Raw genomic sequence first — 19,726 nt, 5'->3', positions numbered from 1 at the left:
TATGTGTAGGTCTGTTGTATCACAAAACATCCTACCATAATATTTCCAAATAAAGCCTAAATTATTAAGGAGATATCACTATTTTTCTCACTAAACCAGAACTGTAGACGGTCTAGTCTAAAAACAATTTCATTATAACTATTGTTCACATTCTGTATAACATTGATTATACTGATTAAAATTTTTAAATTGTTTTTTTCTTTCGCTAACTCACATTTTAGAACTACAGTTGAACCTCTCTTATCCGGCCTCCCTTTATCCGGATCTCTCTATTATACGGACGCAATCTCGCCATGATTTTTTTTCAATAATTACGGGAGGAAAGGGGGATTCCCAACTCAATCTAACAATGGCGACCTACAGTCGACTTTGCCGAGCACGGTTTATTTTCAAGATCTACTTGATACATTTCTTAATAATTATTTAGGTAAATCATTCCAAGAATTTATAAAAGAAAATGATTTCATTCTTGCAAACACGAACCTCTATTTTGGGGTCTGTTACTGAGTGTAACAATGAAAAGGTTGCAGTATACACATTACTACATGTGGTACTACAATGGGCTACATCAGTACATGTGTATGTCTATGTACATGTATAAAGCATTGAGTCTCCCGTATCAGGCCAAATCCCTTATCCGGATGAGCCCCGGTCCTGACTTGTCCGGATACGAGAGGTTCCACTGTATTTTGAAGCACTAAAGCTGGGTTTTTATTTCATATGCAAATGGTAAATAATGCTTTTAAGTCTTCAAAAATTGTCATTGATAACACTGATACTTCTGGTACAAGACACAAAATTTATTAGCTGTTTTATACAAATGACTACAATGACATTACATATTTTATATTGTAATAAACTTAGCAAATGTTGATCCAAAGTCACAGTGAACAGTAAAAGTGAACAAAACAAAACAACCCCCCCCCCCTGAAAAGTATGTACAATGAATAACTTCAGAACCTTGTAGATGCAGATGCCATATAGTAGGGCAGATATGTAGCAAAAATTGGTTGAGATGCTCACATCCAGTGGAAAGTATGAAATTTTGCATATAGGGGTATTTTGGGGTGCTGATTTCAAAAATTGCCGGATCCAAGAGATCTGACCACGGGGTCGGCCGCCATTTTGAATTCCAATATGGCTGCCATCACAAAATAAATTTAAAGACCCCAACGTCAGTTCTGAATGACCTGTGGTACTAAAACTTGGTACACAAGAGCGTTTTAACATATTGAATTTGATGACAGATTAATTTGAAATGTCTGACAAACATCGAATAGCCGCCATTTTGAATTCCAATATGGCCGCCTTGACGAAATTTTCAAAATACCTATCTCGAGTTCTAAGTGGTGAGTGGTGCTGAAATTAGGTGCAAACAACTATATTAACATACTGAGTTAAAAACTTGACTAATGTGACGTGTCTGACAAACGCTATGCCCGCTATTTTGAATTCCAATATGGCTGCGAAGACAAACATCAAGACTAACATTCACGGCCTTCCCAAAAAGAGCAGCAAAAATGAAGCACAATGCACCTTTCACTGACGTCACAATGTAAATACAGCAGCGCGCACTCAATCAGCTACAAACGCGCGCTCAATCAGGTAGCCTAATTTACAAACCCAAGAATTTACAAACCCATGAATTTACAACCCGAGATTTTCAACACTCCAACATGGCAACTATGTAGGAAAATTCAAATTGGCTGCCGTGCAGCTTGTCAGACATATCAAATAAGTCTGTTCTTGAAGTCATCATATCACCATGCTTTTGTGTATCAAATTTCAATGGCTTATGTCATTCAGAACTGAAGATAGAGATCTTTGACGGCGGCCATATTGGAATTCAAAATGGCGGCCGACCCCGCGGCCAGATCTCTTGGATCCGGCAATTTTTGAAATCAGTGCCCCAAAATACCCCTACGTACAAAATTTCATACTTTCCGCCGGATGTGAGCATCTTTTTCACATATCTTCCCCACTAATAGCTCTCCTTCATCTTGTACACGTATGCCTCTTCTTGGCGGCATTAACGGTGTAGTTCAAAAAAGAATGTTAGTCATTATTAGCCTACAGTACGATGTCACCTTTATGCTGGTATACAAAAAGAAAACAAAAACAAAAAGAACTCTGCAGCTTTTAGTGCACATTGACATGTGTGTTGGTAGGGTATGAGCAAATTTCATGCTTACCCCTAATACTCCCAGGGGGCATAATGGCCCCCCTTGATGTTTCGTGCGATATGTCCACAATGTGAGAAGCCATCAACACGGCGTTTCAAGACTATTTCCATTTAACTAAGTCTCGAGCAACTTTTGAGACCGAATTCCGAACACCTGGGTACGTGGTTCCCAAGTTAAACATTACATAAGTGCATATCACACCCAAAATTGCTCAAAACATGATTTTGTGTACAAATCCAATGCAAATACAACTGTACTGTGTCAAGCCAAAATTCTTAAATGTTATCATTCTTTTGACTTTTACTGATAAAAATGAATTTCACATTGTTTATTACTAAAATAGTGTCACTGACAATTTTCACCAAAAAATCATCCAAATATTTTGAAAAACACAGAAATACATGAGAAATTACCATAATTAATCAATATAAAATAAAATGAAAAGATATAGTGAAATTTACCTATACAGCCCTTTAGATTGCATCATGAGTGACTTGCATGCTAATTTTTATCACGATTGTGTGATCCACGGATGTCATAATGCCCCCCCTACTGCAATATCCTTGAGGTCTGTATGATCATTCCTTTTGCAGTAAGCCCTTGATCATCAAAAGCTCACAGCTAACTCATAGTGGAATACAGGCCCCACTCAAGGATACTTCATCTAGTAGTCAGTGCCTGCCATTTCCAAACCTTTAAGCCTCTGTTGACATACAAGTACTTGCATATTTCAGACTGCTCTTTATGTACCTACACTTGTACACAGAACCTGAGGCTTTAGTATTCTCTGATGTGGAATGAAAATGCAACTTAATATGCAAAACTTTTCTTTGAAATATGCTATAAATCTAAAGTCAAAACATAAGTGTTTACATTTCCACTGTTTCATGAAAACATGGGGAACTTTGAAATTCCATAACTTTCTTAAAGAATTTCAGTCTGATTTTGATGAAAACACCTAAACTCTGCCATTCTGTTCATCGATTTATCATTTTACTCTTATAAAGTGATCTTGAACAAAGAGAAAAATTGCACATTTGGGCATAATAAAGTCAAAATACAAGCTGCAAGTCATCTTCCCCGTGAACCCCCAAATTTTAACCTGATACATCACCAGTGCAGTACCCACAAGGAGCATCATTTCTACCAAGTTTATTCATGTATATGTACATGCTTGTCCATCCTGCTGAAAGCAGCTGAAAGCAATAAGATTACGTTAGTACAAATAAGGTAATATCCTAAACTTTCCAAGTTACATCTTCAAAGGTTTTTTGCAATATTCCCTTCAAATTTCTATGTATATCTGGTGGATTGCTTTCTGGTTCTGAGTTAGACTTTTGGAAATGAAGTAAAAGAATAACAATATATATCACTGGACAAGTAACAACCTAGCGAATTAAAAAATGCAAATACTACAAAATACATGAATTGTTATCGTATAAGATTTTCATGGTAACAACCACAAATGCCATTAATGTAAATCATGAATTTCAACATTTTAATGTCATAACAGGGCACCAGAGCTTGTCCTTAGGTACAGAAGAAAGCACAGATATAGGTTTTAGTGCAATTTCCACTGACCTATTCAAGATGGTCTGATTCTTAGGGACAAATCCTGAGCAGGGGAAGAGCTACACTCCATAACGTTCCCAACGTACAATAGTAATAATAGATATGATGAACATTGCGCCAAATCCACTCTGTAGAGTGCTCTAGGCACATACATACTATTACAGTACTCTCCGCTTAATCGGGTAGTGTCTAGCAAAGCATTTTTACCCGATTAAGCAGAGTACCCGATTAACCAGAAAGCATGTTAAGCCATTCACTACACAGATACCACATACCAGTACTGATAATCACACACCTCTCTGCATCAGACACACAGCCCGGTATGTCACTTATAGCCACTGCTCATCTAAAGTCACTCAACAGCCAACAGTTTAAGTGTCTGCAGTGTAATTTTGCAAACATCAGCAATCTGCTTGTAGCCCCTAGTCCTCATCAAGCCACATGAACACTTCTAAACATCTGTCATTTTGAAACTAGATTCCTATATATGCATATGGATCCAAATGCCACAATGAATTCTGCTGCGTCCCAGACAAATTTCTCTGTAAAGGGTGCTGGTACTAATATTAAGTGTGATCTTTTTACTGAGATGTTCAGCTCAAATGTAAATGGTGATGATGTCTGATGAAAGTGGTTCTGAATGTTTAGGAAAGAATGAAATGACTTGATTAGCGGGAGTGATCACAATCGTTCCCTTTGAAACTTTTTCTTTCAATCTCCCTTCTCGCATGTCACTCTTTCATATATTTCCTCGCCATGAATGAACAAAAATGAGGCCCTTCTACATATTCAATTGCAGCAAACAAAGCAAGTTAGGCCAAATAATGGTGAATAAGAAAAGCATAAATGATGATGAGTGAGAAGACTTCTCACAGAAAGTGCCACACATTACACTATAGGCCCTACGGCAAATGCCGCAGTTCGATATTTCTTATATTGGACTGAACACTACTGTCGACTCAAGTATTTGAAAGTTGAAACTTTCACTTTAGTAGAAAAACTAAATCACATGTCTTTTTAAAAAAATGTGAGAGGTCTTACTCGTACGCCAAGGCAAGTTCATTAAAAAAGGAGCTGTCACATTCGCATGCTGTATCAATCCGGTAGGCCTACAGTTTATGGAGAATTTTCCGGTTAGGGGGGCCCACTCCCAGCCACACAATGTACCAGCACAATCGTGTGATCAGAACCTCCCTTGTGCGATCTGCATGTCAATGCTAAAAATTTGAACTCTTTAATTACTGAAATCAGGCCTCCTCTGATCAACGAGTCAATCACATTTTTTTTTCTTCCTCGTAAAGCATCAAGACAAAGTAACATACAGATGTAATTGAGGAATGAGACTAACCCACCACTCAAGTCACCACACATGCCAAGCAGAAACATGTGGTGCGTTGATTTGCCGACTCACACCTCCTTGATACCAAAGCATGTGTTATGCACATCATGTTTAGCGAGCGCTGTCAGCTGGTTTTCGCCCAAACAGTGCACAGCCGCATCGCCGCGCGGATTAATATCACCTACATGAGATCGCGAGCTGCCTGAGCTGCAGCAAATATACAGCTTGCCCCGGAAATGTGTAATAGTACGGTCTTTATCGAACTGCGGCATTTGCCGTAGGTCCTATAGTGTAATATACAGCCTGAGCTGCAGGCTGTATATATATATACAGCCTGAGCTGCAGCAAATATCACAGTTGAATATGTCCTAATGTGCTGTTCGCGCTGAATTGTTGTTGTAATTTCGGCTTCTCATACGTAGGCTAGCTAGTATTAGCGCATCAAACGTAGTGATAATTGTGTTAAATGTATGCGCGCGCAACATATAGTAGTGTGATTTTCGGCCTTCCATAATGGGCTAGAAAGATGGCGCACGAACCGACGGTTTGCTCGCTTGTGCTTCTGGCAATTATGGAGCAATTTTGTAAGATTATCTCACGATAATCACAGAATTCCGGATGGAAGTCCTGCATTTGATGGTTCTGCGTAAGTTTACGATTATTACGTTGTTCACAGTTCTTGATAAAAGAGAATTTACATGCCTTTTGTGTGTCCGGATATCATGAACGGTCTAGCGTAAGTGACGCTAGTGTAGGTTATGTACGGTGCATATTGATATAGCGTAGGATTGACAGCTTCACATTGTGCATAGTACGTTGCGTGTAGAGTACGCGTACGTACGTCGAATTTTCTTCGACTTATCCGACGTTTATCGATGTTCAACATGGTATCTGTTATAGTGCCTACCGATTGTTTGCATGCTTGTCAAGATTGGAATTGAATCGATATTTTATATGAATGAATTGAATGAAAATCGGAATTGAAATCAGAATTTCAGAAATAAAGATTTTGGTGGCCCTATCGCGCCACCAAAAAAGTCGGATGTTTGCCTTTACTTTTGAAAATGAACAGCGGTAACAATCGGCTCCGTAAGATACTAAAATAAATGTCGGATGTTTGCTCATACTTTTGGAAATGAAAAACGATAAGACTCAGCTCCGTATGGTGCTAAAACTAATGTCAGATATTTGATTTTGCGTTCGGAAATGATTAAGGACAACATTCGGCTCCGGAAGACGCTGAAATAAATGTCGAATATTTGCTTTGACGTTCGGAAATGAAAAACAATATTCAACTCCGTACGATGGTTAGATAAGTGTCGGATGTTTCCTTATACTTTCGAAAGCAAACAGCAATAACATTCGGCTCCGGAAGATGCTGAAATAAATGTCAGATGATCGCTTTTATGTTCGGAAGTTCCAGTAACATTCTGCTCCATACGATGCTAAAATAACTGTCTGATGTTTGCTTTTAAATTTCGAAATGAATAACAGTAACATTCAGCTGCGTTCAATAGTAAAATTAATGTTTGATGTTTGCTTTGACGTTCGGAAATGAGTAACAATAACATTCAACTCCTTACGATGATAAAATAAATGCTGGATGTTTGCTTTTACGATCGAAAGTAAATGGCAATAACATTCAGCTCCGGAAGATGCTAAAATACATCTTGAATGATTGCTTTTACGTTTGGCATGTTTGAAAGTGAATAGCAGTAATATTCTGCCCCATAATTATGATGCTAAAAAAAAGTATTGGATATTTGCTATTACATTTCGAAATGAATAACGGTAATATTCAGCTACGTTTGATGGTAAAATAAACGTCTGATGTCAGCTTCGACGTTCAAAAATGAAAAACAGTAACATTCGGCTCCGTACGATGATAAATTAATAATTATTGACAGATGATTCATTTCACTTTCGGAAGTGGACAGCAGTAAAATTCGGCTCCGTACGATGATAAAATAAATGTCGTATGTTTGAAATGAATAACGGTAATATTCTGCTTCGTACGATGCAAAAATAAATGACAGATTGTTGCTTTTACATTTGGAAATTATTAACGGTATTAATCCACTCAGTTAAATGCTGAAACAAATAGCGGATGTTTGCTTTCACGTTTGGAAATGGATAAGGATAGCATTCAGCTCTGTAAGATGCTAAAATGAATGTCGGTTATTTGCTTTTACATTTAAAAATCATTAACGGTAATATTCGGCTCCGTAAGGTGCTAACAGACTAATAAATGTTGGATGATTGCTTTTACAATAAGAAATGAATAACGGTAACTTTCGGCTCTTTACAATGCTAAAACAAATGTCGGATGCTAACAGATGTCGGCAAATGCTCCCACTTTTTCATTTCAAACGTAAGTTTTGACCTCCTAAATTTTTAGGCATCAAATTTTATAATAATCTATACGCCTATTTGCTAAATCTTAAAACACAAAATAAGATGACTGGATTTTCTCATTTTAATTTCGAGTAAATTCGACCACCAAAAAATAAAAATCAGTGATACTGGTGGCCCGATAAAAGTTAGTGTGAAGCCCTGTCTATTCTATTTTTTTATTATGCTCGGCCTATACTTCCACATCATATTCCACAATATTTTCATAATCGCATTGCTGAAAAAAAAAGAAAATCAGTGCTTGCGTTCTCGGGGAAGAATAAATGAAACATACTTCGTGAAAGGCAAAAAAAAAAAAAAAAGTTAAAAAAAAGGCACTACGCAGGAGATTGATGTTTGGACAGTGGACCGTGATTAATGCCAAAGATGATTATAACTGTCAACACCCAACACCTACGCAGGTGCGCCACGACGGTTTAGAAATCTACGCGCGCGGTATGACTATCATGATCAAGAATTAAAACACAGTGGTTAAAGAAAAGAAGATGATGGGCAGAGCGTAGTGCTATCGTAAGCACTCCATTAGCAAGGGTGCTATGTGCATACCGTGTACGTATGTAGGTAGGTGTTTTTTTTTTTAGGTAGGGGATTTTTCTTGTCAGCTGTGTATACCGGGTATTTCTTTGGGCGCGCGATTGTTTCTGGTCGGGAATATTTACAGTCGAGTGTTAAAAGATTTGTGACATATCTTCTTCGCTGTCCACGCGCGCTTAATCGGAGATGCTGAGTGATGTTGCAATTCGATTCAAGCTACATGCTGGGAAAAACAATAAGTTAATTAAGATTGGGACAGTAGATTTCACTTCGAGGTAACCGAACTTCGAGTTATTTCTTCGAGCTACGCGAATTTTAATACACGGAAACTCAATAGGAACAATCGGGACTTTCATTTTGCCCCCGAGGTAAGTGATATTCGGCTTATCCGACGTCAAGGTATCCGAAGTTGACTGTACATGTATGTTCAACCTACTGTGATTCAAGAAATCTGTTTGATATAATGTATTATATTCATACAGTGTATCATCCATTTTTTCATTTACAGTTTAACCGTTTGGTCATCACATACATGCGCACACGCACTTGGGCCTGCGCATGCACAGCAAGAAGGCGAATTCAATAAAGACAAGAGTGCAACTTTCGACTCTACTGTCTGCAATTTTAGTCTTGTTGTACTTTGTGTGTACGGCAGTTAGCTGACTGGATAGGATCTAGTGCTACCTAGAAATCTGAGGCCAGCATACCTAAAACCTCCCCTTATTTGATATTTTGTCACTTTTCAAATGTCTGCTCATCATTACACATCATTACATGTTCAGTTTACAATCTTTTTCCTTCCACCTTCATGATTTTGCGTGAGAGGGTTTATATGACCCGTATAAACTACGACATACTAACATCAAAGACGTAAGAAAATGGCTGTGCAGTAGTCGTCTAAATCTCTTGATTTTGAGAAATATGACTAAAAGTAGATTAAAAGGTGGGAAAAGAAAGATTCCTCCATTGTTGCTTACATTTTGCAAGTTAAAATTGACCTCATTCAAGCTTGCAATAAGAAAATATAAAGCGAGAGAAACATGTAGTACTTCCGTTGACATGCACACAAACTCACCGAGAAGAGTTCGCAAATCCAGTGCGTGACGTCAGCGAAACGTGCGGTTTTCTTGACGAATTGGGGGTATTAAGGCTCTACCAGAATGCCTGATTTCTGTGACCGTTTGGCATCTTCTAGAATAGTTCAAGTGACGGAACGTCACCTCATTACATTCTATGACTTCTGAGCTTCTCATTGATGTCTAATTGCAAAAAGTGAGCCTATGCTCTGAATTTCTACTTTAAGTTTTTTTTTTTTTTCAATTAACTGCCTGAAGAAAGGTTAGAGTCTCAATGGAGTAAGTTTATTCTTCGCTTTTCTCCAGAGCCACCCATAGCTCATAGGCACATGTACAGTGATTAGTGTGTCATTGTGCGTGTGTGAGTGTGTAAACTATACAAATATATCAGGTTAATCTGGAAAATTCCTACATCTTTTTCCGGAATGCCTACCTGATTATCCGGTAAATATAACATGCATCGGGAACTGTTTTTTCACATTTTAAGTCAATTAAGCGGAGTACCCAATTAAGTGGTACCCGATTATGCGGAGAGTACTGTATTACCCTTATGAGGTAGTTTTGCCCAGCTATTGTAGTCGTTATTTTGATTGGTCGTCAAGGACAGAGGCCAATATTAGTGGATATATTTTCCTTCTTCTGGGTTTGGCCATTAACTCTACACGGAAACACTCCGGTTAATCACCAATAATAATAATAATAATAATACATACAATTTCTACAGCGCCGTTCTCCACTTTGATTAAATGCTCAAGGCGCTTTACAATAGGTACATCAAAGCAAACAGATTGAAAATACAAGTACATCACAGTAATAGAAGAAGATGAAGAAGCAGAAAAAACTAGGAATGTCGCTACAGCGACTGGTTATACCCCCGCCAAACAACATTTCATAAGCTTTGGTCAAAACAACATTTCATAAGCTTTGGTCAAAAAACTGAGGAAGTAGTTAAATCCGCAAGATCTTTCCTTGATCTTCTGCCATTAATATGCCGTTACCATGGCAATGTACTTTCGGGTACTGTCGAAAAATGCGTCTTGCACATCTACAACCAAAGGCACACATCTGTACCAAGTTTCATGGAAATTGGGCAAAAACTGAGGAAGTAGTTTGCAACACAAAATTTTCCATCATTTTGGCTCATAATATGTGAGCTGTTACCATGGCAACATACTTTTTGTCACTGTCAAGAAATGTGTCATGCTGACCTATATCCTAAGACAAACATTCAATATGAATTCCATGAGAACTGGAAGAACACTGATGAAGCAGTTTTGCCATGAAGCATTTTGCCCTATATTTTACCAATAACATGCCGTTACCATGGCAACGCACTTTTTGCCACTGCAGAAATATGTGTCTTGCACATTAACATATTCAGATGAACATCTGTACCTAATTTCATAAAAATTGATCAAAAACTGTGGGAGGAGTTCGCGACGCAAGATTTGTACCCATTTTTGCCCATAATATGCCGTTACCATGGCAATGTACTTTTGGGTACTGTCAAAAAATACGTCTTGCACATCTACAACCCAAGGCACACATCTGTGCCAAGTTTTATGGGAATCGGTTGAAAACTGAGGAAGTAGTTCGCGACGCAAGATTTGCAACGGACCGACCGCCCGACCGACCGCCCGCCCGCCCGACCGACCGCCCGCCCGACCGACCGCCCGACCGACCGCCCGACCGCCCGACCGTCCGCTGATTCCTATATACCCCCTTCAAACTTCGTTTGGCGGGGGTATAAAAAGACATGAAAGTCTGTCTTCAAAAGACACTGGTCTTCAAAATGCACTGCTAAACAGATAGGATTTTAAATTACTCCTGAAAGATGTTATAGAGCTTGAGTCTTTCAGCTCACGAGGAAGTGAATTCCACAGTGTTGGTCCAGCGTGAGCGAAAGCACGTTCCCCCCAAGATTTCCTAGAAAACGGAATATGTAAGAGACCTGAAGTTGAGGATCGAAGAGTTCGTGAAGGTTGGTATTGACGAAACAAACGAACATTGTAATCAGGAGCTGTTCCCTCAATAACATGATAAACCAAAAGAAGTATCTTAAACCGAATACGCTCCTGTACAGGCAACCAATGAAGACTCTTCAGGATAGGTGTGATATGACTGCGTTTACTTGACAAAGAAACAATACGTGCAGCACCAAGAGAAAATATCAAAAACGCTAGCACTTGAGCTCCCGGTGATGAAAAATTTACTGTTGTGAGAGTTTCTCGTGGAGAGGTTTTCGCGATGAAGGGCAAACTTGTAGATTAAGAAGACAATCGCTGCACCGTATGTAGGCATGCGTGTGACTGTGTGTGCTGGCTGTTACTCGTGCAGCATACCTGAGTTTCGCGACAGTGGGCAAATTCCCATACGTTAGCACGAAAAAAGGGGGACGATTGTTGCGACTATGTGAGCACGCTGAGTACCTGAATTGTGCTCAGTGGTGTAGGGTTTGACCTGGCGCCGAGTGGATTTTGTTACAGTAAATTGGGAAGTTTACATTGTAATGATTTAAGTTACTGCTCGAAGATGCCTGAAATGCCGGAAATGGGTAATAATAAGAATATGGACTGCCTGCTTTCGGGGGATACGACATTTGTTGCCCTCAAGGCCAGTCCATATTATATTATTGTTACCCTGGTCAATGGATAGGTGTACATAATCTCCAACCACGGGGGTATTTCATAAAGCTGTTCATAAGGTTACGAAGGACTAGGACACGTTCTGATGTGTTTTCTTATCAGAATTTCAATAATTCTGCACAAGAACTGATCACCAATTTGCACTAACAGTGCTCACTCTCCATTCCCTAGGAATCTTGGGAGTGCACAATCTGATAAACCAACATTTTCATCGTAGCGGTACTCATTTATACTCCTAGAGAAGGTAGAGAGCAGCAGTATGGACAAAGTGCCTTGCTGAAGGGCAAATGTGCTGGGCTTCGTTGGGCTTGAACCCACAAACCTAAACCATGCTCACGTGATTCAGAGACATGCGCTCCTATCCTCTCAGCCACAATACCTCCACAGTATATGACCAGCAGTTGTAAAAAGAGCATAGTACTCCACCTATGCCCTGAACCTATAGCCACTAGGAATACTGTTTTAATGGCCACATCTATGAGGGATTCTTTAGCTAAAGGCTCAAAGGGGGGCTTCGCTGAAGTCTCTAGAACTTTATGCAGACTCAAGGAAGTGAGCAGATTCCTAGTAGGAGATCTAAGGCTTACCAAGAGAAATACCTTGAACAACTGGGACAATGAAAGGGCATTCAATGTACAAATTCCAGCATTGAATCCTTCATGCACTACTTCTATGCGATATGCACAAATTGACCACATCACTAACTCATTATCAAACAAGAGACCCGGAGGTCTCACCTCACCCGAGTATCGCAAGTTCACCTTCCATGCATTCTTGCAGACTCTTACCTGTAGAACATCCGAAACTTGGGGCAGTGGCAGCTTTGAGAGCTGGGGGCATGGTGTCATTTGCATATTCCATCACACTGGTAAAAATACCAGCCAAGTACATTGTACTAAATAGAAGGTTCAACTATGCAGTTTGGAAAAAAAAAGACTTAAAGCTCTATCACTTATGATTCTAGAGAGAATATTATTGGATATTCCTTTATTTAGGAAGTTTGAGCCCCCTGGGGCCCCCAAGGAAAGCATGGTGCCCATTTAAACACTGAGAGATCCTATCCCCCTAAAAATGCTACTTGCCAAGATTGGTGAAAATCTGTTATGTTGTTTTCAGCAAGAAGATGAAAATGTACAATTTAGGTCTCCCCCCACTCCAAGAGGGTGGGGGGGGGGGCAGCCCTAGATCTGCAATAAACAAACTTGGAACTAAACTCATGGTATCAAGTTTGCTTTATCACTTCTGGTTCCAGAGAAGATTTTTTTAAGATTCCTTAATTTGGGGGGGTTTGGGCCCCCCGGGGGCCCCCCAGGACGGACATGGTGCCCATTTAAACAAATTGAGATCCTATCCCCCTAGGGATGCTACCTGCCAAATTTGGTGAAAGGTGGTGAAAATCGGTCATGGGGTTCTCAGGAAGGAGATGAAAATGTAACTAGAAATGTCGCTATGGCGACTGGTATGCCTCCGCCATAATGCATGATTCTCCTAATAGGTCTAGATAGTACATGTGGAAAATGTGTGATTACATTTTCACAATATTGGCAAAATATTAAAATGACAAGTTTGTCACAAATGTGTTGAATGTTCACCTTCCTTGACCTAGGTTTAATTGGATGAATAGGAGAGCATGTATTTGGGGATTTAAGGACTTTAACTTGACTTTGACCCATTCATACGTTTATGCATTGAGCAATTTTCAAGGTATGGAGAAAAGTGCAATTTCTGTATTGAATAGTAAATTGTTACCATTTTCATCTGGCCTGTGACCTTAAAATTCAGAAGATAATCACTGTCAGGCAGAACATGCATAAATATGTAGTAAGTTTCAAGATAACTTGAGCCACTTCCGAGATATGGAGGAAAAAGTTAGTTCAGCACTTTCACTTGATCTTTGACCTTTTGACCTTTGAGGCAAAAAAAGAAAGGAAAAAAATAACTATCCAGAGAATCTCTAATAGGTTAGACATGCATACACCAAGTGTAAAAAAAAATAATAATCCTGCAGGCATTGCATAAACATGAGGGAAATAGTAAAATTTTGAAGTGTTGCCCTTGACCTTTGACCCCTGACCTTTGACCCCATGAACCCTAAATTCTATAGATAATCACTGCCAGCCAGTACATGTATATGATACTATGCTCCATGAAGATACCTTGAACAATTTCCAAGGTACGGAGAAAAAAGTGAAGTTTTACTATTTTTACTTGACCTTTTGACCTCATGACCCCAAACTTTCACCAGAGAATCTTAATTGGGTAATACATGTATACACTAAGTTTCAAGAAAATATCTTCACGCATTGCATAGATATGGTGGAAATAGTGAAATTTTATGTATTTGACCTTGACCTTTGACCTTGAGCATGTGCATCCAAAAGTTGATAGGCACAACTTCACCCCAAAATACACATACATGCCAAGTTTCATTAGGATACCTCAAAAGGTTTTGATAGTTTTGCTGTCCACAAAATTCATTACGGACGGACGGAAGGACGGACGGATGGGAGGATGGACGGACAACCCGAAAACATAATGCCTCCGGCACCACTTCCTGGTGGAGGCATAAAAAGTTTATGCACCATGCACGACGGACAACGAATGCTGGACAAAGAGCAACCGCAATAGCTCACTTGAGCCTTCGGCTGAGGTGAGTTAAAAAGGTGAACGAAGAAGTCTCCTATCACGTTCAAGGGAGTGGTACAAGGGTTTGCATTGTGTTTTTTGCACCACTTGAAATACTCTGTTAGAGAAGAGAGTAACAGGATTCTGTGGTAGAAGCTCTGTTGGCTGTGGGCAATAAAGTATGTTGTCCTCTCTGATGGACCTGCATTTCTACTTTCTGACCACAGAAAAGCCACACAGTCAGGTGTAGCCAAGCTGGATTTGTGTCTCTCTTCAGTAATAGGGGCTGTCCAATTAAGTCTGGATGAGTCAGTAGATTCAGAGGGGGCACTATCACAGTGCCAGGAGCTCAAAAAGAAACAATGCACATTTGGCCACCAAGAGGCTACTAGGATTGAGGATGCCCATGTTTCCTTCACCTTACAGATCACCCTGGGGAGGAACATTGATGGAGGGAAGGCATAACCTATGAGCCCTCCCCAATGAGTCCCTCATGCATCCATCTGCCATGTGTATGGATCCCTTGCCCATGCTGGTGGAGCTGGTGATTGAGACTTGATACAAACAGATCAATCTAGACTGGTGATCTGTATCAGCTCCATAACCTCTGGATGCAACATCCATTCTGAAGGCAACTCCTTTCCCCTCAACAGAAAGTCTGCTATTACATTTTCCTGGCCTGGCAGATATGCTGCTGTGGGGAAAATGCCATGACCTTGGCACCATTTCCAAAAGAGGAATGCTTGTTGAATCAGTACAAGGGAATGTGTTCCACCTTGCCAGCTGATGTATGCCACTAATGAAAATCACATTATCAGTCTGAATTACGATTACCTTGCCCATTAGAAGTGGCCAGAAGTGTCTGCATGCAATCATCACGGCTTGAAATTCCAGCCGACTGATATGTGGCAGAGGGTAAGACTGGTCCCACAATCCTGACTCTGTCTTCTCCTGATACATTGTGCTCCACCCCTGAAAAGAAGCATTCAGTGGTAATCACTGGCTGGGGGTAAGATATGGGTTTCTCCTTGGTTAGAAAAATCCCGCTGATACCATTGTAGCTCAAAGGTGAGAATTGGCTCCGAAACTGGCACCCTCTGGCAAAGGGGGTCAACATTGGGAAGAAAGAACAGTACAAAGAGTATCTGTTATGGCAGCATGTGGAGGCAACAGACTGGTAGAATATCCACTTTAAGCTGACCAGATAACCCAGAAATTGAAGTCATATTCTGGCTGGAGCTGTTTGTTATTTCCCTTGTCCTTTTTCTCCACAACAGTGACTATGGTTCATAGCTATGGTTCATAACTGCAAAAGTTATAAGTTATAACTGCAAAATGTCATAAGTTTGTCCTTTATTGGGATAGACACTTTCTTTGTACTGCACAAGTAACTGTGATAGGCTAGTAAACATAACAAGAAAAATAAGGTCCAATTAAAAATTGAATGATCAAAAAATGTGTAATGTAAAAACTTACACAGAAATCGTACATGTAGAAACTTACGGGCAAAACGCTATGATCGCTTACTAAGAGACAATCAAAAGGCTGATAAAACCGCTAGAACCAGTTAACCTGCCCTGAACAAAGAAGAAAAGAAAGCTAGCCCTTGTACACAAAAGGAAAGATCTAATCTGGAGACTAAGGAACTAAGAAAAACTGACAGATCGGGAAGCTCAAAAACTCAGAAGGCATTGTGGGCAGAAAGAGGATGTGAGAGCCAACATGCAGGGGCTTGGAGGAAGGTAACGAACACGGTTTTCATGTTGCATTTAGCTTGGTTGCAGTGTGCAGCACGTGTGAGTATTAGCATGTATAAGGAAAGTGGACAGATGGTTTGTACTGTTGTAGGTACACAATGACATGATTGTCATGTTCAAGACGGCTGAGCCGAGAAAATCAAGATTGAAGTCAAATAATCAAAATCGGTCAAAACCGCTGAATTTCTGTTGTTGGCATAATGTTATAGTCTAACGTTTTGTCTATCATCTGCCAAAATTTCGGAGCTAAATGATCAAAAGGAAAGGCAAGAAATTAGCGTTTTTTTTTGTTTTTTTTTGGGCCATGATTTTCTGACTTTCAATGGAACAGAAACATTTCCGAAGATTTAAGTTAAGTGCCGCATATAGACTCCGCCCCTAGCAACGAGGGAGTGACCTTACTGGTCAGTGCGTGGCATCCTGGCTACTGATTTAACATGTGTAGACCGCTGGCACTAAGCTTGAATGAACATCACGGAGGTCGCTATGAGCGGACCTTCTATTGTCAAAAGGTGACAACTGTCTTACCTCCCCTTGATCACAATTGTGCTGGAAAGAAAACTTTGAAGGTGGTTTTCTAGAAACGCTGATTTCCTAGACCACTCAACATGGTCTCATAAAATCATCAATAACTCCGCAACTGAGTATATTTATGAGTCTTGTTATATATGAAATTAGAACAGAAGAGTAAGGGAATAATGTCATGTCATTTTCAGAAAATTGACCTCCCTTTACTTTCGGATCCTTTTGTTGTAGTGGGTCACATATTTTGTACTCCGTGATTACTTGATCATTAAATCAAAACAGTACAGGGCTGGCCAAGTTCAACACTGTGCATACTTACCCAACTGTTTGCTCTGTGCCACTTTTCTTCTTCATGATGCTAGCTTGCGGCAATCTAAATAAGCCTGATGTCCCCCGAAATTTGAGTTGTCCCACAGCACTCAGAAAGTCCATCAAAGTTAGAGACGTCATACATGTATTTCCAAATACTCTGGAAAGGAATGAAATACAATCAAAATGTCAACATACATATAAATTTTACATTGAAATACTATAGACAACAAAAACATTCTCAGCCTTTGGCTGATATAAGATCACATAGAAGTTTGATAGTAGAAATGGTACAGGCCTAAAAAATTTGAAACAGCACAACAGTTTCAGGTGGAGATGACAAAATTTAAATGTGCAGTATTGCATGCATCAGAAAATTTGTATCATAAGCTTAAAGGGTGTGTACAGTTCTGGTCGAGGCGAGGATTTAGCATTTAACGTTTTGCGAGATATTCAGAAACCACTCTATGAGATGTCAAAAAGCATGTAATTCTAAGGGGTATCAAAAGTTGATTTGATGAAAATCAGTTTTGAAATGGCCGAGATATGCAAAAACAAGGTGAAACAAAGAGATCCTAATAAAGTTGTGGCCTGTCGCCTTTTATTATTATCACTTTTTGGGATATCTCAGCCATTTGAAAACCAATTTTCATCAAATAAACGTTGAATCCTTCTTAAAATTACATGCTTTTTCATATTTCATAAGAGGTTTCTCATTATCTCACTTAAGAATGTCCAAAACATGAATCCCCACCTCAACCAGTACTGTACAGCCCCTTTAAACTGATATATCAAATAGCTATGTCTTCACAGGAGATATGACACTACAAAATGGTTTAAAACATGGAATTACTCAAAGTGGAATTTTAGATAATGGAGGAAAACTTGGCTTTCCTTTGGACAAACACTTAACTCTTAAACACCATATCACAAACATCTGTAAGTCTGTATCTTGGGGTATTTTCAAAATAGGGAAGATCAGGCATTGCTTGATCAATCATCAGCTGAGCGGCTCATCCATGCCTTCGTCTCCTCTCATCTGGACTACTGCAACTCCCTCCTTGCTGGCCTCCCTCTTTGTCAAAATCAGCCCTAGATTAGTCTCCCTTAGTAGGAGACATGACCATATATCTCCTGTTCTCCGCTCACTCCATTGGCTACCAGTCCATTCACGTATTACTTTCAAGATCCTACTTCTGACGTACAAAATCACATGTAATCTTGCACCCACGTATCTTCAAAACCTAGTCTCTCTTCGCTCCTCCTCTTCTGCCAGACCACTCCGTTCATCTTCCTCTCTCCAATTACTTCATGGCCCATGTACAAAAACCTGTTATGGTGACCGAGCCTTCTCTGCCATTGCCCCCACCCTTTGGAATAAACTGCCCAGCCATAGAAATTGTCAGTATCGAACACAGGTTTTCTAGAAATTCTTTGCAAACGAGCTGGAAAAAAAAGTGATTTGATATTTTGTACATAGAATAGAAGTAGCAATTTGAGGGATAAACATTTCTCAGATGGTAAATAGTATATTCTATTCATGATTATGCAAATTAGTACTGAAATATGCAGATAAATATATACTAACACTGGAAGAGTAATTGTTACAATGTTTTACTTGAGAGGCAAGTTAAACACTAAATATGTAGACTTTAAGGTTTTGAGGGTTAGGAAAACTCCAGTTCCGAAGCGAAATTCACCGATCTTGACCATCTTATTTGCATAAACAAAATGGCTGCTCATCCACAGAAATTGTGAGTTTCAAACACGTATTTTCTAGATTTTTATTATTATTAAGAAATAGGATATGGATCTTTTCATGGAGGACCCGGGTTTTCCACCACCTTGCGAACATGAAGTTACTTTCATTCCCTCGAGATATAACATTGATCCGATAGCTACCTTAAAGAGGCCTTCTTCCGTAGATACTGGAGTCGTGCTTTTTCTGCCAGACTGATACTGATAGTAGCACTCTTACTAAAGCAAGTGATCAATGACTCACAATCATCAAGGATGCTGCTTGTACGAGAAGAAAACTAAAGGGTTCCAAGAACATGGTTGTTATCAGTCGTCTTTATAAGAATAAACTTATATTCGATTCAAAAGATGCATCACACAAGCTTGTTTGGCACAAAATGTGTTCCGCCATTTTACCGACAAAAGTATACTGAACGCTCGCAGAAGCAGCTCAACGACAATACTCCTGTATTTTTTAAAAAAGATAAAAAAAGAAGAAAATCCTGCTCACTGTGCCAGACCTGATCTTTCTTCACCAGTAGACAATGGATGGGAACGTTTTGATCTGGTCTACAGCCTGTACAACTAATATATCTAGCTCCAATCCTGCAAAGTTGCCTTGAGATGATTTCATGTGCATGCGAAACCAATGCAGAACATTTTGATGCAAATGTCACAAATCAGGGCTACGATGTACAGCAGTGTGTGCATGTTAGCAACAATGTGATGATGGAAACCTTGCATGAATGTAGATCAATTTAGCTCGATTGAGAAACAGACTTTTCGACTAAGATTATTTTTCTTTTCAGCCAAAATATAAAGGTGTTGATGACTAGAATTACAAAGTTCATCCTTCGTTTCTGTTTCCGACACTGTCCGAGATACCAGGATTTTTCATACATTTTGTTGTTGTTGCTTGAGCCTGCAGAGTGGGTGAAGAGATAGATTAAAAAAACCTATATTATGACGAGATTTATGAAAGTTGCCACTTGATATTAAATTCAACAGATTG

General features: G+C 39.5%; 1 protein-coding gene across 1 annotated transcript in view; it reads right to left on the bottom strand.

Annotated features, from left to right (window-relative positions):
- Positions 1-19,726, bottom strand: part of LOC140227991 (uncharacterized) — a 207,218-nt gene that overhangs the window by 101,598 nt on the left and 85,894 nt on the right. The window contains exon 8 of the mRNA XM_072308389.1: positions 16,988-17,137. Coding sequence (XP_072164490.1) covers positions 16,988-17,137 — 150 coding nt within the window. The remainder of the gene's footprint in view (positions 1-16,987; positions 17,138-19,726) is intronic.

This window comes from Diadema setosum, chromosome 4, assembly GCF_964275005.1.
Source record: "Diadema setosum chromosome 4, eeDiaSeto1, whole genome shotgun sequence".
Taxonomy (NCBI): Eukaryota; Metazoa; Echinodermata; class Echinoidea; order Diadematoida; family Diadematidae; genus Diadema; species Diadema setosum.
This window is presented reverse-complemented; position numbering and strand designations above follow the sequence as displayed.